The 18,636-nt window shown below is 57.2% G+C and overlaps 1 protein-coding gene across 3 annotated transcripts in view; it reads left to right on the plus strand.

The window, feature by feature from the left end:
- OSBP2 (oxysterol binding protein 2) overlaps positions 1-18,636 on the plus strand; it is a 160,712-nt gene that overhangs the window by 134,726 nt on the left and 7,350 nt on the right. For all 3 annotated transcript variants that reach the window (XM_039861750.1, XM_039861751.1, XM_039861752.1), the window contains 9 exons: positions 10,225-10,417; positions 11,027-11,144; positions 13,256-13,307; positions 13,567-13,713; positions 14,826-15,071; positions 17,651-17,771; positions 18,063-18,166; positions 18,239-18,334; positions 18,413-18,597. In XM_039861750.1, the coding sequence (XP_039717684.1) occupies positions 10,225-10,417; positions 11,027-11,144; positions 13,256-13,307; positions 13,567-13,713; positions 14,826-15,071; positions 17,651-17,771; positions 18,063-18,166; positions 18,239-18,334; positions 18,413-18,597 (1,262 nt within the window). The remainder of the gene's footprint in view (positions 1-10,224; positions 10,418-11,026; positions 11,145-13,255; positions 13,308-13,566; positions 13,714-14,825; positions 15,072-17,650; positions 17,772-18,062; positions 18,167-18,238; positions 18,335-18,412; positions 18,598-18,636) is intronic.

Consider the following 18,636-nt stretch of genomic DNA (forward strand, 5'->3'; position numbering starts at 1 on the left):
CTCACCAGATCTGAAGTGGCCACAGTCTGTCAGCCTCTGTCCATCTGTCACACCTCAGATGGACATCACCTCTTCTGGGATGCCCCATTACCACCACCACCACCATAAGCCCACGGCTGCTCCCAGGGCTCCTTCTCATAGTCCACCCAGCTGGGTCAACCCTGGGTGTCATCTTCCCTCCCAGGCAGCAGCCCTCTCCCCTGCCACACTCTCCCCACATCCCCACACCCAGCACCACTGACCACCATGCCGTTGCAAGTGCATGGCATCTTACGGACTTTTGTACTGCAGCATATTGGCAGATCCTCCTTGCTGGACCAGGCACCCTGCACAGACAGGACACGGTCTCCCTCGCAGTCCCGGTAGCCTGGGGTTTCCATGCCTCACACCATGCCCAGCATGTGAGAGCTACGGCAGATGAATGAGAGAGAGAGTATGGGTTGTGAAGGAACGCAGGAGCAAATGAACGAATTGCTTAGTGTCTGGCAGAATTCCCTGGTGGGTGATTCTATAAGTCTGATCAAAGGCAGCCCAGCAGTTCCCTGCTTGGATTACTGTTTGGGTAACTGTGAATTAGCTCGTCAATTAGGTGGAACCTACAGCACTAGAAACGACTTTGGTTCCTAGACTGAGCCGGAACCACAGTGCGCCCATGCGCAGATGCTCTGGGGACCGCAAGCCTGGGAACCAGGATACGACTGGTGGTGTCGTGTTTAACGTGGAGAATGATCCACTTAACACATATTACTATCTCATGCTTTGGGTATTAGTTTCCATAACGTGAAAAAAATTCCAGTTTTATTGTTTTTTCTATGTATTTATCTTTGTGGTAAAGCAGAGTGCCTTGGTTTGAAGGACAGGCCTCCAGGATAGTGGTGGTGTGACAACCGCAGCCCACCCCTCCTTCTTCCCATTACTTTGCTCCTCACAACAACCACATGAGGTCGGTGTCATTACAGCTTCCCCGTCATCATCATTTGTTATTCAGGTAGCACCCTGAGGCCCAGAGAGGTCATTTTGCCCAAGGGTTATAGGCCCAGCTGCTGTATGAGCACTTGGGGTCACAGCCGTCAGTTCCTGGGCCACCATTTGGTCTGTGCAGAAGGGCTGAAGCTGTGTCACCTGTCACTTGTCACCAGCCCCAGCGCACCAGGGCTCTTCTGGGTGACCTGGGCTCCCCATGGGTTGCCCTTGAACCCTCACGGCCCTTGCTCAGGGCAGAACCCACAGTGTTGCATGGTCATTCTGGGGGCGAGCCTGCCCGGAGGTGATGTGGGTGTAAACCCCGCACCCTGTGCCCGGCTCCCCTTCCTGGCCTGTGGAAGCAGGTTCTGTCTGCAGGCCCAGGCAGCCAGGCCTGGTGGGAGAAGTGCTGCTCCTGTGACTCTCACTTTCACTTCCCTGCCCCGTATGCCCTTGGGACCTCCTTAAGTTACCCACCACATCTCCTCCTCTTCCTCTCGGCCACAGTCCCAGAGAGAAGGCGCTAAGAGCTGTTGGCAGGAGCTGGTGGTCATCTCCCTCTGCAGTGCTGGGCCCCTCGCTGGGCTTGGAGCCCATGGGCTTGTTCTTCGCCAGCTGCTCCTCCAGGCCCCACAGGTAGGGCTTGAGTGAGGCAGACTGTTCCTGATACAGCCCCACACCTGAGCTGGGGAGGCTCCTCAGAGGTGATGGCTCGTGCAGGGCCCAGGACTCGGCCCCTCCAAAACATGACCCCCACAGCCCTTAGGTGCTGTGAGTTCAGGTCAGCCCAGCTCACTCCCACTGAGCACTTTGCGACAGGGTGGAGTGCGGCTCCTGGTGGACACTGAGGCACAAGTGGCCTCCCATGATCTCTCCATGGTCCAGCCAGGTCTTGGTCTAGGCCCTGGGCGCACAGCGAGCAAAGCCCGGGGAGCTGTAACTAGAGATGATAGGGCATGTCAGAGGCAAAATGACCTTGGGAGGAAACAGAGCAGACTGGTGGGATGGGGCGAGAGGTCAGAGCACAGACTGGCTGGAGGGGAGGGGTGCGATGGGGGACGTGGAGTGAGGTGGGGGATGAGTCTGCACCAGGCAGGCTAGGAGCAGTGGAAGGCCTGGGCAACTGGGAGGAGAGGCCTGGGGAGACAGGAGGCCGGTCGTAGGAGACCTTGTGCATAGTTGCTGAGTGTTTTGCCTTTCATTGTGAATGAGGCTTGCACAGCCAAGGAGAATGGTCCAACCCACATTTTAGTAAGAGCCCGCTGCTGCTTGGAGAATGGGCTCTTGTGAGCCAGGGGCAGGTGGGTAGAGACCCTTTAGGAGGCCCTTCTTGTCACCTAAGGAGGGGTGGTGGCTTATCCTAGAGGAGAGGAGCCGGTGAGACGCTAGCTGCTGCTGTGTGTTGAGGGAAGGGCCAGCAGAGTTGCTGTGGGGGTGAGAGGCCAGGCCCGCCAGGAAGGACCGCCAGGTGTGGGCCTGAGCTACTAGAAGAATGGGGGTCCCTTGCTGTCTGCCCCTCTACCCCCGCCAGCCCTCACATGCTGGACACTGGTTGGTCCTACCGGTTCAGGCAGGATGCGGGAAGGCCTTTCCCAGGAACAGATTTTGTGCAACTGACTGGTGAGCAGGGCTGGGCAGTGGGCAAGCCCCACAGGAAACCAAACACAGCCAAGATGCCCAATGGGGACAGAAAGCAGCAGGGGTGCTGGCCAACAGAGAGGGAGATTGCCCACCATGCCCACCTCAAAGGGCCAGATAAGACAGACACTGCACTGTGGGTCCCTCAGTGTACCAATGAAGGCCCATAAGGGACACATTTTGGGGGGCAGGGTGGGGATTCGGATTCCTACAGCAGGGACTTGGGAAAGCCTGTGCAGCAGGACCTCCCAGCACAGCCAGACTGGGAGGGAGTTGGCTTTGACTCCAGTTGAAGAGAGTAGCAAGGCAGAGCAAAGTGTCGGAGGGAGCACAGAGGGGGTGCTGATCAGAGGCACGGGGGCAGTGCAGACTGCCAGAGTGGGAATCAGGGACAGAGGTGCATAGGGACGAATGGGGACTGGTGGAGATAGGTTAAGGGCAGGCACAGCAGGTATGCAGATGTAGAGGCAGCAGCTTGGAGCCAAGGCCTCATATTTGGGGCATCATAGAAATAAAGACCCGGATCAGAAGGAGCTATTTTCTGCTGGAAATCTTCTGAGGCTTTGCCGAGCCCACTCTGGAGATCATGGGGGCTCCTTGCGCCTACCCAAGCAGAGCAGTGGCGAGGGCTCAGGGGCTGCTCCGCCTCGTTCTTCCGGTCCCGTGGGCAGGTTCCTGTCCAGCTGACCACTGTTCTGCTGACAGCTTGCTCATTTGGGGGCCTGGGAAAATGAATAAAAATAGACTCTAGAACTGTTTAAAATCATTTGGCAAACTGGTGGCCAGATGGTTCTGGTTCCTGTGTGCAAGGGGTAAACTATTTTGAATGTGGAAAGGGCTATTTTGAAGTTTGAATCAAATTTTAAAAGCTGCCTCCCCAATGCTGCCAGTCCTGTCAAGGAGGAGCTGTGACCATGCCCTTGGTGTTGGGGAAGGGCTGGCCCCTGTGTGTGCTGGGCCACCTGTGCTAAGTGGGGAGTGCTCAAAGGCAAATGCCCAGCCCAACCCTGGGAGCTGCTCAGCCTCAAGGGGCCAGGTCGGTGATAGATACACAGCATGGTAGCTTGGCTGATCCTGATCCAGAGAGACCCTCCATCTGAGCCCAGGACTCTCATGTCAGAGCTCCAAGGGTCCCTACTCTTGGTCTTAGAGGCCTGAGATGGCCATGCTTCTTCTAGTTTGGCAGCCTCTGAGCCAGCCAACCTGGCCTTAGTCTCAGCACCTCCCCTTCCTGTCTTGAGGAGGTGTGTAGGAGGCTAGCCGGCTGCTCTGCGGTGGGAGGGGGAGGAGAGACCCTGTCAACCCCGGTGTATCACCTGGTGTGAGCCTCTGGCCATGTAGAGGGGTCCAGGGAGACCGTGACTCCATTATTTCTCCTATTTTCCACCTTTAAGACCATAGGCTGGTGAGGGTGCGTCCACAGCAGTACCGTCGACGTGAGGATCAATGTGATGGGGTGGATGGTGGGTGGGCAGTTTCAGCCCCAGAAACACGGAGAGCAAAGGGTCTGGGGACCGACCCACCAGGGAGCCCAGAAGCCTGACAGTTGCTGCCGCCCAGACACGTGGCGGTCAAGCACCTGGCAAGTCCTAGGTGGCTGCAGGTAGAAACATGGCCCTTTCTCCCATACTCTCCGCGTCCAGGGTTACCGGAACTTGCTGTGTGCTGACAGCTGGAGACAGAGCCAGTCACCAAGCTGGCCCCTGTAGGACCAGCCTGGAACCTGCAGGCATTTGGCCCACCTCCCACCTCCTCTGTGAGTCCCAGGGCGGCTCACCCCAATGTCTAGCCACTCTCTGGCACCTTCCTCACGTCTCTGTCTAGGAGGGCAGTGACAGTGCAGGGGACTGCCTGATGGTTTCCAGGCAGCCACTGAAGGCCAGTCCTGAGCAGGGTCCTGGCTCTGCAGGCCCCCCTTGAGAGCTTAAGAGCCTTTCCGGGCCCCACATAGGACAAGCAAGGGGACCCAGGCCTGCTGACCCCACACACTGCTTGCCCTCCTACGTTTGGAAAGCAATGAGGTCATTGTCAGGATTAGGATTAGGAACAGCAAACGCGATTAGAGTTTGCCCTCCTTCCTTCTGGGCACAGCTGGGCAAGAGTTTCCAGCTCAGAGATTCTCTGTGCCTGTCCCATGGGGACACCTATTTGGGTGACCAGCAGCAGCTCCCCTTGGAGCTCACACAGCTCACCCCCAGGTGGTTTCCTCTGGCTGGGCAGCCCTCACAGCGCCTTTCACCAGGCCAGGAAGAGGGAGTCCCCTGTGGGCAGGGGCCTGCCGGCCCCCCATTCTGTTGCTGAGCAGGGTCTGCTCCTCATGGGAGCTGCCTTTCCATCCTGGGCTTTTTGGTTTTCACTCTGCTTTGTGCGGCTCAGTGGGCTGGCTCCCCACCCTCCCCGCAGAGGTAGAACCACACTGACTGCAGGTGCCCATACCTCTTCATCTCGGGGATCCTCTCAAAAGCTCTGGGGCTGAGAGAAAGGGGCAAGACTGGGAATCTGGAACCCTGTTTCCATCCTGACGACAATCACCCCAGGTCACAGAACTGGGGATTCCATAGGAGTCCTGGGGTTCAGCCCTCCGTTCATCCCATGAGGACGCCAAGGCCCAAGAGGTTATGGGCCTGCCCAGGGTGGGCAGCAAGGCAGTGCCTGTGAGGGGCCCAGACGCTGGGTTCCTTGTTCCGCCTGTTTCCCAGCCCTTGCGTGATTTGGGAGTGAGTGTTGTGTGGGGAGGGGGCTTCCTGGTGCCCAAGGCACTCAGGGCTGAGCAATAGCTCTCTGAGAGTTGTGGCAGAGCCTGGGTCAGTCAGGCCTTCCCTGGGCTCCATGCAAGCTGCCCCCAGCCAGCCCCCTTGCTGGGCCCCAGGCCTAATCCAGCTTAGGGAGCATATAGTGCACCACCCAGCTCAGCATTCCAGGCGGTGGGGCCAAACCCGCGCCTGCTTCTCCGCTGCATGGCCAGGATGGGGCCTGAAGAAGGCCGGCAGCACCAGAGGAAACCCTGGGAGTTGGAGACGGACACCAGGTAGGTGCTTTGGGTGGAGGGGGCAGATAGGCTCGCCACAGCCCACCGAGTGACCAGGGTAGCTCATCTGCTGCAGATGACACCCCCAGTGGCAGTGACAAAGGCCCCGGTCCAGCCCTTAAACATCGTGGTGCAGCAGCCTCCACCCTGCCCCCACTTCAGGCAACTGTGACACTTTCTGATCTTTGTATGCCCAGCCACATGTGGCCAATATGAGGCCACAGCTATCCCAGGGATTTGACTTTCTGTCCCCCTACTGATCCACACCAGCCTGTCCTGCAGTGGCAGCAAGGTAGAGGTCACACACAACCACGTTATCAGCCAGCAGCCCTGGCTATGTGGGCAACATCCCCAGAGGCAGGGACTCACGGTGGTGCGAAGCAGGCGTGGCTGAGGCAGGGCTGGGTCCCTTTGCTTGAACAGGGTTATTCTCTAACATCTCTGCTCGTGAGCATCTCTGGGATCCCAGCTGCAGTCCGAATAGGCCATGAGATACCACACCACCTACGCCCTAGGAGACTTGCCGATGAGGTCCATGAGGACTTGGATGCAGGTCCTACACATACTGCTTGGTGGCCCTGGGCAAGTCCCTTGAACTCCCTGAGCCTCTAGTCCCTCTTCTGTCATGCTATTAAAACGGCTACCTCAGTGCGTAGGAGAATGCCCCAGACAGCCTTGACCCACAGTAGGTACGTGGCATGAGGGAGTTGGGGCCGGCATCAGGATAAACAAGGGTTTTGGGGATTGAGCCAGAGAAGGGGAGGAAGACACGATGCTGGTGGGCCACACGCGAGGGTGTGGGGAGGGATAGGGCCCCAGGAGATGAGCTTGCAGAGGATTTGGGGCCAGGTCTGTGAGAGGCTGTCAGCTGTCCTGGGAAATACAGCAAACCAGCACTTTTCCCTTGGAAGAGAAAATGGTCATTTCTAAAGTATTTATGGCTCGTGAACATCAAAGGCAGGAGGCAGGAAACCGAGTTGATCTTTGCGCTAAGATCATCTTTCCTGCTTTGCTGTTAGGAAGCCCAGAGGCCGTATAGCACCTTTTGACATGAGTTTGTGGGAATTATTTACCATGATCTTTGGCTACAATTTTGTGCTCTTGTTTGTGCCTCGCTTACAAGTCTTATTTTAAATGTCATGAGTTATGTGAAAGCCAAGCAGCTATCTATGTTCAAACTCACAGAGATGACTAAGGGAGTGATGGCGGCAGAAAGGACGGAGCAACGCCAAGGGGAGGACAGGGGCAGAGGCGTCGGGCCTTGTGCAGCTTCCAGGCCAGGCTGGGGTGCAGCAGGTGACATGCCACTGGGCAGAGCACCCCCAGACCAGTAAGAACCCGGGAAACCATTAAGCAGCCATCATGTGTCTCGCCCATAATAAGGCTCTATGTGCGACACCGCCTGGGCCTCTGCACCCTCACTCCAAGGCAGACAGGCAAAGGGGCCACACCTTGTGTGAACATGATCTGGCTCTGTGGGGGGAGCGTGGCTCTGGGGCCTGGCGGACCCGGGATCCTCTCCGCTTGCCCCTTATTGACTTGAGAAGCCCCTTCTCCCTGGGCCTCAGTCTCAGGGGAGACAGGAGGACCCGACAAGAGACTTCCCTAAAGTGGTGGGCCCGGTGCCTGGTGCCCAGTGCCCATCCCGGGACATGAGGGTGTGCCTCCTCCACCAGCACCAGGCCTATTGGCAAGTTTCTGACATGCCCTGTACACCTGGCTTGGCCTGGTGGGCAGCCTCGGGCAGCGGCAAAGCCAGCTGGAGCTCACATAGTGTTAGGACTCCTCCTTTGATCAGCAGACAGGTGGCAGGACCTGAGACTAACTTGACTGGGCCCTGGGGCTGAGCTTAGGGCTGCAGGAAAGCAAGGATGTGGGACATGAGTCTCACAGGAGTAGCAGCTCAGGTGGACTGAGCTCTGGGTTTAGGCCCTGGGTTCTGGTCTGAGTCTGCTGACTCTTGCTGTGTGGCCTCAGAGCCTCAGTTTCACCATCTGTGGAATGAGGTGGGGAGGTCCCTGCCCACCCATCTTCCAGGACTCCTTTAAGGGTCTGGAATGTTTCTGAGGCGCGGAGTGATTTTCTACAAACCCCCAACCCCCACCCCATTACCGCCTCTTACACGCACTGGTGCAGACTCAGCAAATAGGGGCCTTTGAGTCAGGCCACTGGGGCAGGTGGTCACTGTGTCTGCTGTCAGGGCCCCCACCCTGAGGCTTGCAGTGGTGAGGGTGGGGTGGGAACTAGGGGCAAGGTGGAGGCCACTATAGGACCCAGGGTGGTGAAAGTTTGGCTCCAGGTCACAAGCCAGGGAGTAGTCAGGGCTGGAGCTGGCTTTCCCTGGGCCCACCCAGGCCCACCTTGGCCGGGGCGGGGGGGCAGGTCACCAGATTGCATGGTAGTCAGTGAGTGCAGCTCCACACCAGCAGGAGTGCACCAGTACTGTGCACACTCAAAATAGCCTCAGACGTGCTACTACCCTGGATGTAGGCTCTCCCGTCCCCAGAGCCTGTTAAGTGCATAAGGAGATTTCTTTCCTTCCCCGAGGTCTCTCCCCGCAACCTGTGCCAGGACACCTGTCAGTATAAATCCCTGCCCCTCCCGGAGGAGCGGGTTACGGTGGCTTAGGTGTGGCCAGGCAGGAACCTGCACCCTGACCTTTTGGGGAGGATGGGAGGCCCCTGAACCTGAGCTGGCATGAACGCTCCTTTCCAGAGCCTTGCAGGGGAGCTGCCAAAAACTGAGCCTCGGTTTCCTCATCTGTTAAATGGAATGGTCCCGATCCTCCTACCTCAAGGATGTTGCTGGGTGAGGTGAGACAGGGTGGCTATGAGCACAGGGTCTGTCAGACATTACTGTTCCGTCTCACAGACAGGACACAGCTCAGAGGGGTGGAGTAGCTTGGGTAGGAGCCCAGGCCTTCCCACTCCCAATCACATGCCCTTTTCCACTGCATTTGATGGTTCCCTTGGGCAAGGAGCCCCTGCCCTGCGCACTCCATGTGGTCACTGGGGTGAGATGAGATGACGGAGGGAAGGTGACCTTAACAAAGAGCAGGCCTTGTTAAAAGAGTGACATGCCTAGGGCCAGCTGAGCAGCCGGCCCTCTTGAGCCTCGGGCTGGGGACCCTTTCTGCTAAGCCAGCCCAGTGGGTCACCGGGCTTCAGCTCTCCATGAGGGTAGGACAGCCAGCCAGCCAAGCCCAGGCAGGTGCCCAACACAGAGCCGTTCCCCTGAGGGAGACCAAGATACCACACCTTCATAGGGTGTTCACTTATCCAAGAAACATTCCTGGGCAGCTGCTGAGTTTGGGAGATTGTGTGGGACTAAGTATAACAGGCACAGTTGCTAGAGAAGCTAACTTGCAGATGTGAAATTTCAGGGGAGGAGAGTGTCTGCGGAGAGTGTCTGCGGGGCCCTGACTGAGCGGGGTCGGGAGCCTTCCTTGGGGAAAGGCCTGCAAAGTCTGAGGAGCAGCAGGAGGTAGAGGGCAGGTGAAGGCATTAACCCCAGGTGCCAAGGTGATGGTGGTGGTGGCCCCCAAAAGAGTATCTGTGGAGTCTCCACATCACCTCCCTGGTTCTTCCTGACTGCCCTTCAAGATAGTGCTGCTTTGTCCCCGTGTCACAGATGAGCGGCCGTGTGCCTCTCTCCCTCCAGGAACGCATGTCTAACCCTCGGGGTCAGACAGAGCGTGATGTGTGTGGAGCCCAGTGGCTGGTGCAACAAGGTGTGGGAAGGGAGTGCTGGGGGTGGCAGCCAGGACCACTAATGCAGGTTGGGCCAAGGAAACGTCCCTTCCTGCTATGTGAAGGAGTCCAGAAAGGGCAAACCCAGAGGCCTCTGGCGTGGACATTGCTACCCTCCAGGGATGGCTGAGGCCTTAGTCCTTCTCTCCACTGTGATGACAGGGACAGAATGACCAATCTCTGCTTCAAAAGAGTGTGGCGGAACCACATGTGGACCTGGAAAGCTAAAAAGAATCTAGATGTCATAGTAGTCCACAAGTTTGAAGAGGGAACCTTAAAAGCAAAGTTATGTGATAAAGACTTTGAGGTAACGTAATAGAAAGTTCCAGTCCCTCTGCCAAACAAGACTCATTACCTTGAACCAGGCAATATAGCAGACTATGGCTTTCCCCAATCCTTCTGTGCCAAAGCCAGGGACTGGCCTGAGCAGCCAGGGGTACCTTGGGTCCCACTGGGGTCTGGGGTTGTGACAGACCTCAGGTTCAGCACACAGGATATGGCAGCTGTGAGCTTGGGCTGTGAGGAAAAGCCAGTGTTCCCAGCTGCTGCTGACGAGGCAGCCTTGGCCAGCAACACCCCAGGTTTGGTGCTCTCAAGTGGCATTAGAACTGTGGAACACTGACCACAGCAGTCCCTGGGCTGGCGTGAGTAAGCCAGGGTCCCCATGTTCCCACAGAAGCCAGAGAGGACAACAGAGGTGTTTCTGACCACCCAGTGAATGGGGAGAAAGGAGAGACCAGCACCCCAGGGTCTTCCTCACTGCTCTGCAGGGTGGGGAGGGTAGGGGCACATAGGCCCCCACCCCGCCCCAGACCCAGTGTTCATAGGCCACTGCTCCCTCCCCAGGCCTGCAGGGACTTCCTGGAACTAGCGGAGACACACAGCCGGAAATGGCAGCGTGCGCTGCAGTATGAGCAAGAGCAGCGCGTCCACCTGGAGGAGACCATTGAGCAGCTGGCCAAGCAGCACAACAGCCTTGAGCGGGCCTTCCGCAGTGCCCCTGGCCGGGCCGCCAACCCCTCCAAGAGCTTCAGCGAGGGTGAGTGGGGCCACCTGGCCTCTGTCCATCTGACTGGTGCTCTGTCCACTCTACCCTCAGCCTCCCCCTCGTCCAGCTGGCTCTCTTACATGGCCCCCAATACACACGCCCTTTAACATGCCCACACTGGGGCTTGTCTTGGCCAACTCTGGCCAGCTTCTCTGTGGCTTCGTATTTCTCACGAGTGCCACCAACTGGCAACAGTCTCCCTGTAAACAAGTTCAGTGAGCCCAGCTGTCCCCTCTGTGGCAGAGCTGCCAGGTGGCCACCTCAGGCTAGGGGTCATGGGTACCCTGGGAAGGGGTCTGTCAGAAAGGGCACCTGGGCCACAAACAGACTGACCGGCACGTTGAGAGATCAGGGAGGCTTCGGGAAGGAAAGAGACAGGGCACTGACAGGAAAGCAAGTTCCAGAACAGCAAGTGAGGGCAGCTGCAGCCAGGTTAACCAGGACGAGGTGACCAAAGTAGGGAGGGGCTGGAAGGTGAAGTGGGGACAATGTCAGAGGGCAGGGTGGGGGCGCCCCTTGGGCTCTGGACTTCTCCTGGTGGGGCGAGATAAGCCTTTGTAGGGTTGTAAACTGAAGCAGCAACTTTGTGCGTGTCCCTAGGAAGCCTCTTGACTCCCAAAGGAGAGGACAGTGAGGAAGATGAGGATACCGAGTACTTCGACGCCATGGAAGATTCCACATCCTTCATCACTGTGATCACGGAAGCCAAGGAGGACAGGTGGGCTCTCGGGGCAGGCAGCCGCCCCAGAAGGACCCTTTCCTGGGGCAGCCATTCCCACCTTGTTCTTCTCGTGCTCCATCTGTTCCTATTTGTACATGGGGTTTTCTTTTAAGTCTCGCTCCAGGTGGCATTTTCGCTTAGATTGGTTCTGTTCTTCCTTAAATCAAAAATGCCCAAATAGAGTTTGTATCGGGATTTCATTTTAAATGGAGATGGAAAACAGTTCCAGCCTAGGGAGGTGGGGGCAGGGGCTGGGGCTCGCTTAGAGTTGCACAAGGTCCCCTCCGGCATGTCAGCAATCGAGAATAGAAGAGAGATGGAGGAAGTATCTTTTTTTTTCTAGTTCTGAGCTTTTGTTTCATTTTTCACAAAAGCCTGCTCTTTCAGGACGTTTCTAAATACACATTAGAACACGCAGTAGCAACCGGGACATTGACTGGCACCGAGAGCCACGTTGTCAGACTCCCTGCGAGCTTCAGGAAGTGCCCGTGGGGGTGGACCCTGCCGGGGCACGACGTGTCAGAGAGAAGGCATAAATTAGCCAGGTGGGCAGGCTGGGCTCAACCTGTGTCCCGGCTGTGGTTAGAGGCGAACATGCCAGGGCTGAAATGTCAATATAATATAATTGGGAGTTCTGTCCTTATTAGGGTCTTTATTCTCAAATGCTCAAGGTCCTAACGAGAAAAGGGCTGTCGAGTACAGTAGGGCTGCGAAACACAAGGGTGGCGATGAGCTCCACAGTTGTCTGGGGCTCCTGCTGCATCCTGGGGACAGTGACAACTAACCATAGCCCGTGCTGCCCACCGCCACCTTTAGCCGTGGGGCGTGTCAGAGTCGCAGAACCTCCTGTGCTTGCCCATGACTGGATGAGGAACTGCAAGTTTGCCATTGGTCTTCTTCTCCACCTCTGTTCTGCTGCCTGCCACAGCCCACCTGTCTTCCATGGGCCCCTGAAGCCCAGTCCAGGAGGAGGAGGCCAGTGAAAACCCCTGGCCTTGCTTTACCATGTCCCTGTCCTGGTTTCTTCCAAGGAAAGGGCTGTTTGGATCTCTTCTACCCGTCAGGAACGTTCTGGTCCTATCAGCAGTATATTTCCAGCTCAGAATCATTTTCCATTTCCCAATATTTTTAAATTGCTTCTATTGCTCTCAAAATGAGCATAGCTTGGCCGTTCTGAACTTCCACTTTATCACCCAGCAGTGCCGTTCTCTGGGCTCTGCAGCCAGGAGGGTCCTGCTCAGGCTGCCCTCCGATTCCTCTCCCATCCTTCCAGTACCTGGAGCCCCCAGGGACCCAGGCCTAGCTTCCTTCATGCCCCATCCCAAGCATCCTTCTATACCTCAGCCAAAAGCCCCAAGCCCTTCTGGTCCCACCCGACCAGTAAGCAGTGACTCTCCTGCTTAATACTTCTTTGGCTCCCATGGCTCCTGGCACAGCCCCGAGACCCACACAGCTGACCCACCCCTGTGTTGCATCTACACTGTGCAGTGGCAGGGGCAGGTCCTCTGCCTGTGTCCCCTCATGTTCAGCGCCCTCCTACTTACCCCGATGACCTGGGTGACGCCTTCCCATCCTTTGAGTTCCTGACTGACAAATATTCGTCCTCCGCCCCAGCTGGCCTAGGTCACCCCTCCTTGGGGTTCCCTCTGCGTCAGCCATAGTGCCCCTGCTGCTCTAACCCACCGTCTCCCCACAAGTATTCATGGGCACAGGGATGCATCTGATCCACATCCTGCCCTTCTGGAACCCAACTAGTGCAGGAGTCAGTGGGGTCTGTGGCAGAGGGGCCCATGGGGCTCCAGGAGGCCGTCCCAGAGGAGGTGCCCACTCCCAGCCTCCTCTGGTCCTGGGTCAGCCAGTCCCCAGGAGGAGACCTCAGGTGAAGGCTTTGTTGAGCAGCTGCTCCCACAAGGCATCAGTGGGTGGGAGCCCCTCCAGATCTCTGCCCCAGGTCCCACAGCCCCATCTGAACTAGAGACACCCTACTGGAGAGGCAGCCTTGGGCAGGCTGCCCCTCGGACCTCACTGAGGGGTCTGGATAGAAGGTGGCCAGGTCTTGGAGAGACCTTGAAATTTGTAAATAACTTGACTCTTTTTGTTTCTTGCAGAAAAGCTGAGGGTGGGACAACAGGCTCAGTGGACTGGACCTCATCAGACAATGTGAGTAGGGGAAGACTCTGAGGGTGGCCAAGGGGGAAGGCTGGCACTTTGAGCTTGGGGGGCCCCCAGTGTGGGCCCAGTGCCCTGGCTGCCTTCAGGTCCCTGGTCTGCCTTCATCTGATGGTTTAGGCAGAGCCAGCCTACCCCTCCTGCCAGCAGTGTCCAAGTGGCCAACTGGTCCTCAGACTGCCCTGGGCAAAGTGTGGAGGGCCAAGGGAGGCTATGGCCTCTGCTGATGTGCACTCTGCTTCTCTGGCAGGTGCTGGATGGTGCCTCGCTTGTGCCCAAGGACCCCCCCAAAGTCAAGAGGCGAGTCCGCATCCCCGACAAGCCCAACTACAGCCTTAATCTCTGGAGCATCATGAAGAACTGCATCGGCCGGGAGCTCTCCAAGATCCCCATGCCAGTAGGTGCTCGGGCAGGACGGCCTCACTGGGTCCCCTGGGGCTGTTTCCTTGTGCGTGGACTAGAAGTAATGCCTCGTGTCAAACACAGGCAGCCCTAGGCGTCATTTTCTTAATGACATCTGGGAAGCGTGTAATGAATTATTGAATCGTGTCCCAAGAGCAGAGGCCTCAGGCCCTGAGGGAAGGAGCCAGGGAGGACCTATGCATTGGTCAGAGACATGGGGAACCCCAAAGCACCACTGCATCTGACGGGGCCTCACCATATCCTGCTGTCTGGCCTCGTAGATGGGGTATGGCAGGACTGGGGAGTAGGTGGACAGGCAGGTCCTCCTCTGTGCTGGGAGCTGTCCCTGGTGTCCACCTCAACAAGGTCATACAGCAGACTGATGGCAGGGCAGGCATCCTCATGCTGCCAGGCTGTAATGGCACCTCAGCCAAGGAAGAGCTTAAGGGCTCCCGGCCAGACTTGGTTTTACTGTGTGACCCGAGATGAGTCCCTTCACATCTCTGGCCTGTGTGTCCATATCTGCAAAGTGGGGAGAATAAAAGCATCCACTTCAGAGTGTCTGGGAGGATGAAATGAGAGCACACAGGAAGACCCTGCCTGATGGCCAGCCCAGGGACGCAACCCAGCACCACAGGGGGCGGGTAACTCTGCCCTATCTGAGGCTGAGATGGGGGGCCCTGCACAGGAGCACTTGACAGAACACTTGCATAATGGCTCAGAATATGAGAAAGACCCACTTTGTCCATTATTCATTCAGTAACTGATTCCTGTGATTCCGTGTCAAACAAGTCAGAAACCCTGACTTTCCTGGCGTTTACATCCTGGGAGGGGAGACTGGCAGCAAACATAATGCAAGAGTACAAGACACAGCAGGTCAGGAAGTGGTGAGGGCTGTGGAGAAAACCGAGGCAGGAGAGGCCGGGCAGACGAGCAAGTAGGGCTGTGGTGTTAGGAGTCACCTGAGGAACCTCCCTGAAGGTGTCGTTTGAGCAGCAATGTTCCTGAACAGCTGAGGAAAGCAAGGGTGCTATGCTGACCTCATGTCTGTGCTGGGAGCAACTCTCTCAGCTGGACACCTCGGCCTGACCACCCGCCTGCCCTCAGGTCAACTTCAACGAGCCCCTGTCCATGCTCCAGCGGCTGACAGAGGACCTGGAGTACCACCACCTGCTGGACAAGGCGGTGCACTGCACCAGCTCCGTGGAGCAGATGTGCCTGGTGGCCGCCTTCTCTGTGTCCTCCTACTCCACCACTGTGCACCGCATCGCCAAGCCCTTCAACCCCATGCTGGGGGAGACCTTCGAGCTGGACCGCCTCGATGACATGGGCCTGCGCTCCCTCTGCGAGCAGGTGAGGCCCTTGACTCACACTCTAGCCAAGCTGCTCCTGCCAGGCCTGGAGGCTGGAATGAGACAAATGGGAAGCAGCCTCTGACCCTGACATGCCCATTCCCAAAGGGCCATCAATCTGGGGTCCAATCAAGCATCTTGGCCTCCTGTGGCAAAGACAGGCCCAGGCCCAGGGGCACACTGTCCTAGCAGACCTCCTGGACATGGTGAGGGCTGCACTGAGAGAATAGCTTGATGAGGACAGTGTGAGGGGAAGGGGAGGACTCCTGTCCCAGCCAGGAACCATGGAGCAGTGGTCGGGGGACCTTTGCAGGGTGCTGTTGGGGAGTCTGGGTGGTTTGGAGCATGGGGTCACCACTGAGCTGGCAGAGAGGAATCTGTGCCCCAAGGGCCCCCGTCAGTGACAGTGGAGGCCTAGAGTATGAGGCTCCAGAGGTCCTGCCCTGGGACATGCGGTCAACTTACCTCCATGCCTTCCCAGCAAAGACACACAGTATCCCCACGGGGCAGAGACAAAAGTGGGTGCCACAGGCTGGGAGCCTCAGCACTGGCATCTTAACCTGAGCTATGGTGTCCTTGTGTGAAGAGGGCTGATTCTCTTGGTGCCTCAGTAGGTGCTGGGAGGGCCCAGGCAGGTATGCAAGAAGGTGTCCAGAATAGAGCTTCCAGGTCAGGCTGCCACTGTACCTCCTGTGTGCCAGGCACAGCTCTGGGCCCTGGGGTTGAGCTCAGAAAGCAGACGGTTCACAATCCAGTGGTGAGTTTAAAAGGCATGCTCTGCTGCTATGTGGACCTGTAGGAGGCAGCTGTGGTGGCCAGATCAGGGAAGGTCAGAGCCTGGGCATGTTGAGAAGGTGGAACCTAGGGATCTGCTGATGCTCTGGATGTGGAGAGAGAGAAAGAAGCAGGGGAAGGCAGCAAAGGTGACCCTAGGTTCTTGGCCCGAACTACTGTGTGAATGCATTTCTTCATTCAGCAGAGTTGGATCAAGTGCCCATGATGTGCCAGATGCTATTCAGGTGTTGAGGGTACAGCCAGCTGAAAAATGACTGTTCTTATGGCCTGGGGGGCAGGGGCAGGTACTGTGTATGTTGGATGGTTCTGGTTCTTTTAGAAAGGAGCTGGTCAAGGAGCAGTTTGGCTGATGCAGAGAGAGTGAGGGAAGGCAGAGAGAGAGGAAGTTAGGCGGGCAGCTGGCGGACTCTGGCAGATGGAAGAGGCATGACACTCGGACTTGTTTAATGGGGCTGCCATGGAGAGTGGAGTGTGGGGCATAAGGATGGAGCAGGGAGGCCTTTGCATCATGTACTGTGGCCTGGGGAAGTGGGAGTAGGGAAGGGGCTGATTCTAGATACGTTTTGAAGAAAGAACAGCCAGGATTTGCTTATGATTCGATTAGGAACGTGAGAAAAAGGGGCCAGCGCTGACTCCAAAGCATTTGGTATGAGCAGCTAGAGAGACCAGATCAACTGCCTGAGAGGGAAGCGATAACACGGAGCCCCAGGGCCAGCCCTGGGGGTCACACATCCCTGAGTTTGCCAGTTGGGTAAGCTCTAGTGAGTGTGTGGGGGCCCTGGTGTATGCAACGGGCAGGCTCAGGGACACTCACCCTTTGCACAGGAGTGGGTGGCAGGTTTGGCTTGTGCTTCTAAGATGTAGGAAGAAAGTGGGGCTGCCACTTACAGAGATGGGAGATGAGAGATGCAGGCAAGGGCATCAGGAGCTCTGATCAGTCTGAGAAGCGATCTGAGTGGAGGTGTCCAGTGGGCAGCTGGAGGGTACAGCTGCAGTTCTGGGGCAGGGGCATGACTGATGCCATGAGATAGCAATGAAGTACCCTGGAGAGTGAGGGGGCTGAGGAGAAGCTGAGCTCTAGGACCCTGTGCCCAAAGGAGTCACAGAAATGAGGGAGAACAGATAAGGGAAAGTTGATGGTGGTGTCCTGGCAGAAAGACAGTGATCAGGGGTACACAATGCTGTGAGAGGAAGGGGTGGAGGTGCTAGGGGCCCCAATGTGGGTGGGCCCAGAGCAGGTCACCTACCTGGACTCCCATATTGGAGCCAGGCTGGCCAGGAGGCAGGGCCCAACTCTGTCCCTTGGTTAAAAAGGCTTCCTCAGTCTGGGCCTTTTCCATGTAACACAGCACAGCAGATATGCCCCTTTGCTGGCGAGTGGGGAGGTTAACTAGAAAGTAGGCATGGAAGCCCATGGAAGAGAGTAACACCCACTTTATCAGCCCTCAGCACGGCCTGTCACAGGTACCATGACATCCTGAAGACACAGGCTCTGTCATCATCTCCATTTCACAGCCCAAGAGTCAGACATAGAGACACCCCAGTCCTCGTCTTACGACCACAGCAGGTTGGGGCAGGCCTAGGACAGCTGCCCAGACTGCACTCACTGCCATGCCCTTGCCTTTCTGCCTGGAGCACTGTCATGGATCTGTGGCCCCCAGAGTAGCAGCTAGACCTGCTGTCAGGGCCACAGAGCTGTTCATACTGGGCACAGGGCAGGTGTTCCTCCCGGCTGGCCTGGGCCCATGTCCAGCAGATGTTCATGTCCTGTGGGTCTGGTCTCAGGTGAGCCACCATCCTCCATCAGCCGCACACTACGTGTTCTCCAAGAATGGCTGGAGCCTCTGGCAGGAGATCACCATCTCCAGCAAGTTCCGGGGGAAATATCTCTCCATCATGCCGCTAGGTGAGTTGGGACCATGTGTTCTCCCAGGGAAGAAAGACATTCTGGATAAGAGAGAGGGTTTTGCCAACCTAGAAGCCAGCTTGGGGCCTCAGGGGTGACGTTAGTCTCCCTGTAGGTATGTTCTCAGCCCCACCCCACAGGCTTCCTAAATACCTCCCTGGCCAGTGTGTCCCTTCCCCAGACTGCATGAATCCTACTTCCAGTTCTCAGGACCCTGGGACTGTGGGCTGGCAGGCTGGCTGGGGTCCAGCATGGTGGGTCATGACCTCTGACACTACATCTGGCCTCCAGGTGCCATCCACTTAGAATTCCAGGCCAGTGGGAATCACTACGTATGGAGGAAAAGTACCTCTACTGTGCATAACATCATTGTGGGCAAGCTCTGGATCGACCAGGTCAGGGGGTGCCTTCGGGGTGGGGGCATGTAGCCCGGAGACAGACCACTGAACACTACCTTCCCTCACCAGACAGGGGACATTGAGATTGTGAACCATAAGACCAAGGACCGGTGCCAGCTGAAGTTCTTGCCCTACAGCTACTTCTCCAAAGAGGTAGCCCGGAAGGTAAGCAAGGCCACCTCTCATAGCCTCAGAGGACCCAGAGTGGGCCTGTCCCTATGCTGGTCCTGCCAATGTCCACAGGTGACAGGCGTGGTGAGTGACGGCCAGGGCAAGGCCCACTACGTGCTGTCAGGCTCCTGGGACGAACAGATAGAGTGCGCCAAGATTGTACAAAGTAGCCCCAGCAGCCCCAGCCTGGATGGGAAGCAGAAGACAGTGTACCAGACGCTGCCGGCCAAGCTACTATGGAAGAAGTACCCCTTGCCGTGAGTGGGGCTGCAAGGGGCCTCTGAGGGCGGCGGGGC

The sequence above is a fragment of the Pteropus medius genome, unplaced genomic scaffold, assembly GCF_902729225.1.
Source record: "Pteropus medius unplaced genomic scaffold, Ma_sr-lr_union100, whole genome shotgun sequence".
Taxonomy (NCBI): Eukaryota; Metazoa; Chordata; class Mammalia; order Chiroptera; family Pteropodidae; genus Pteropus; species Pteropus medius.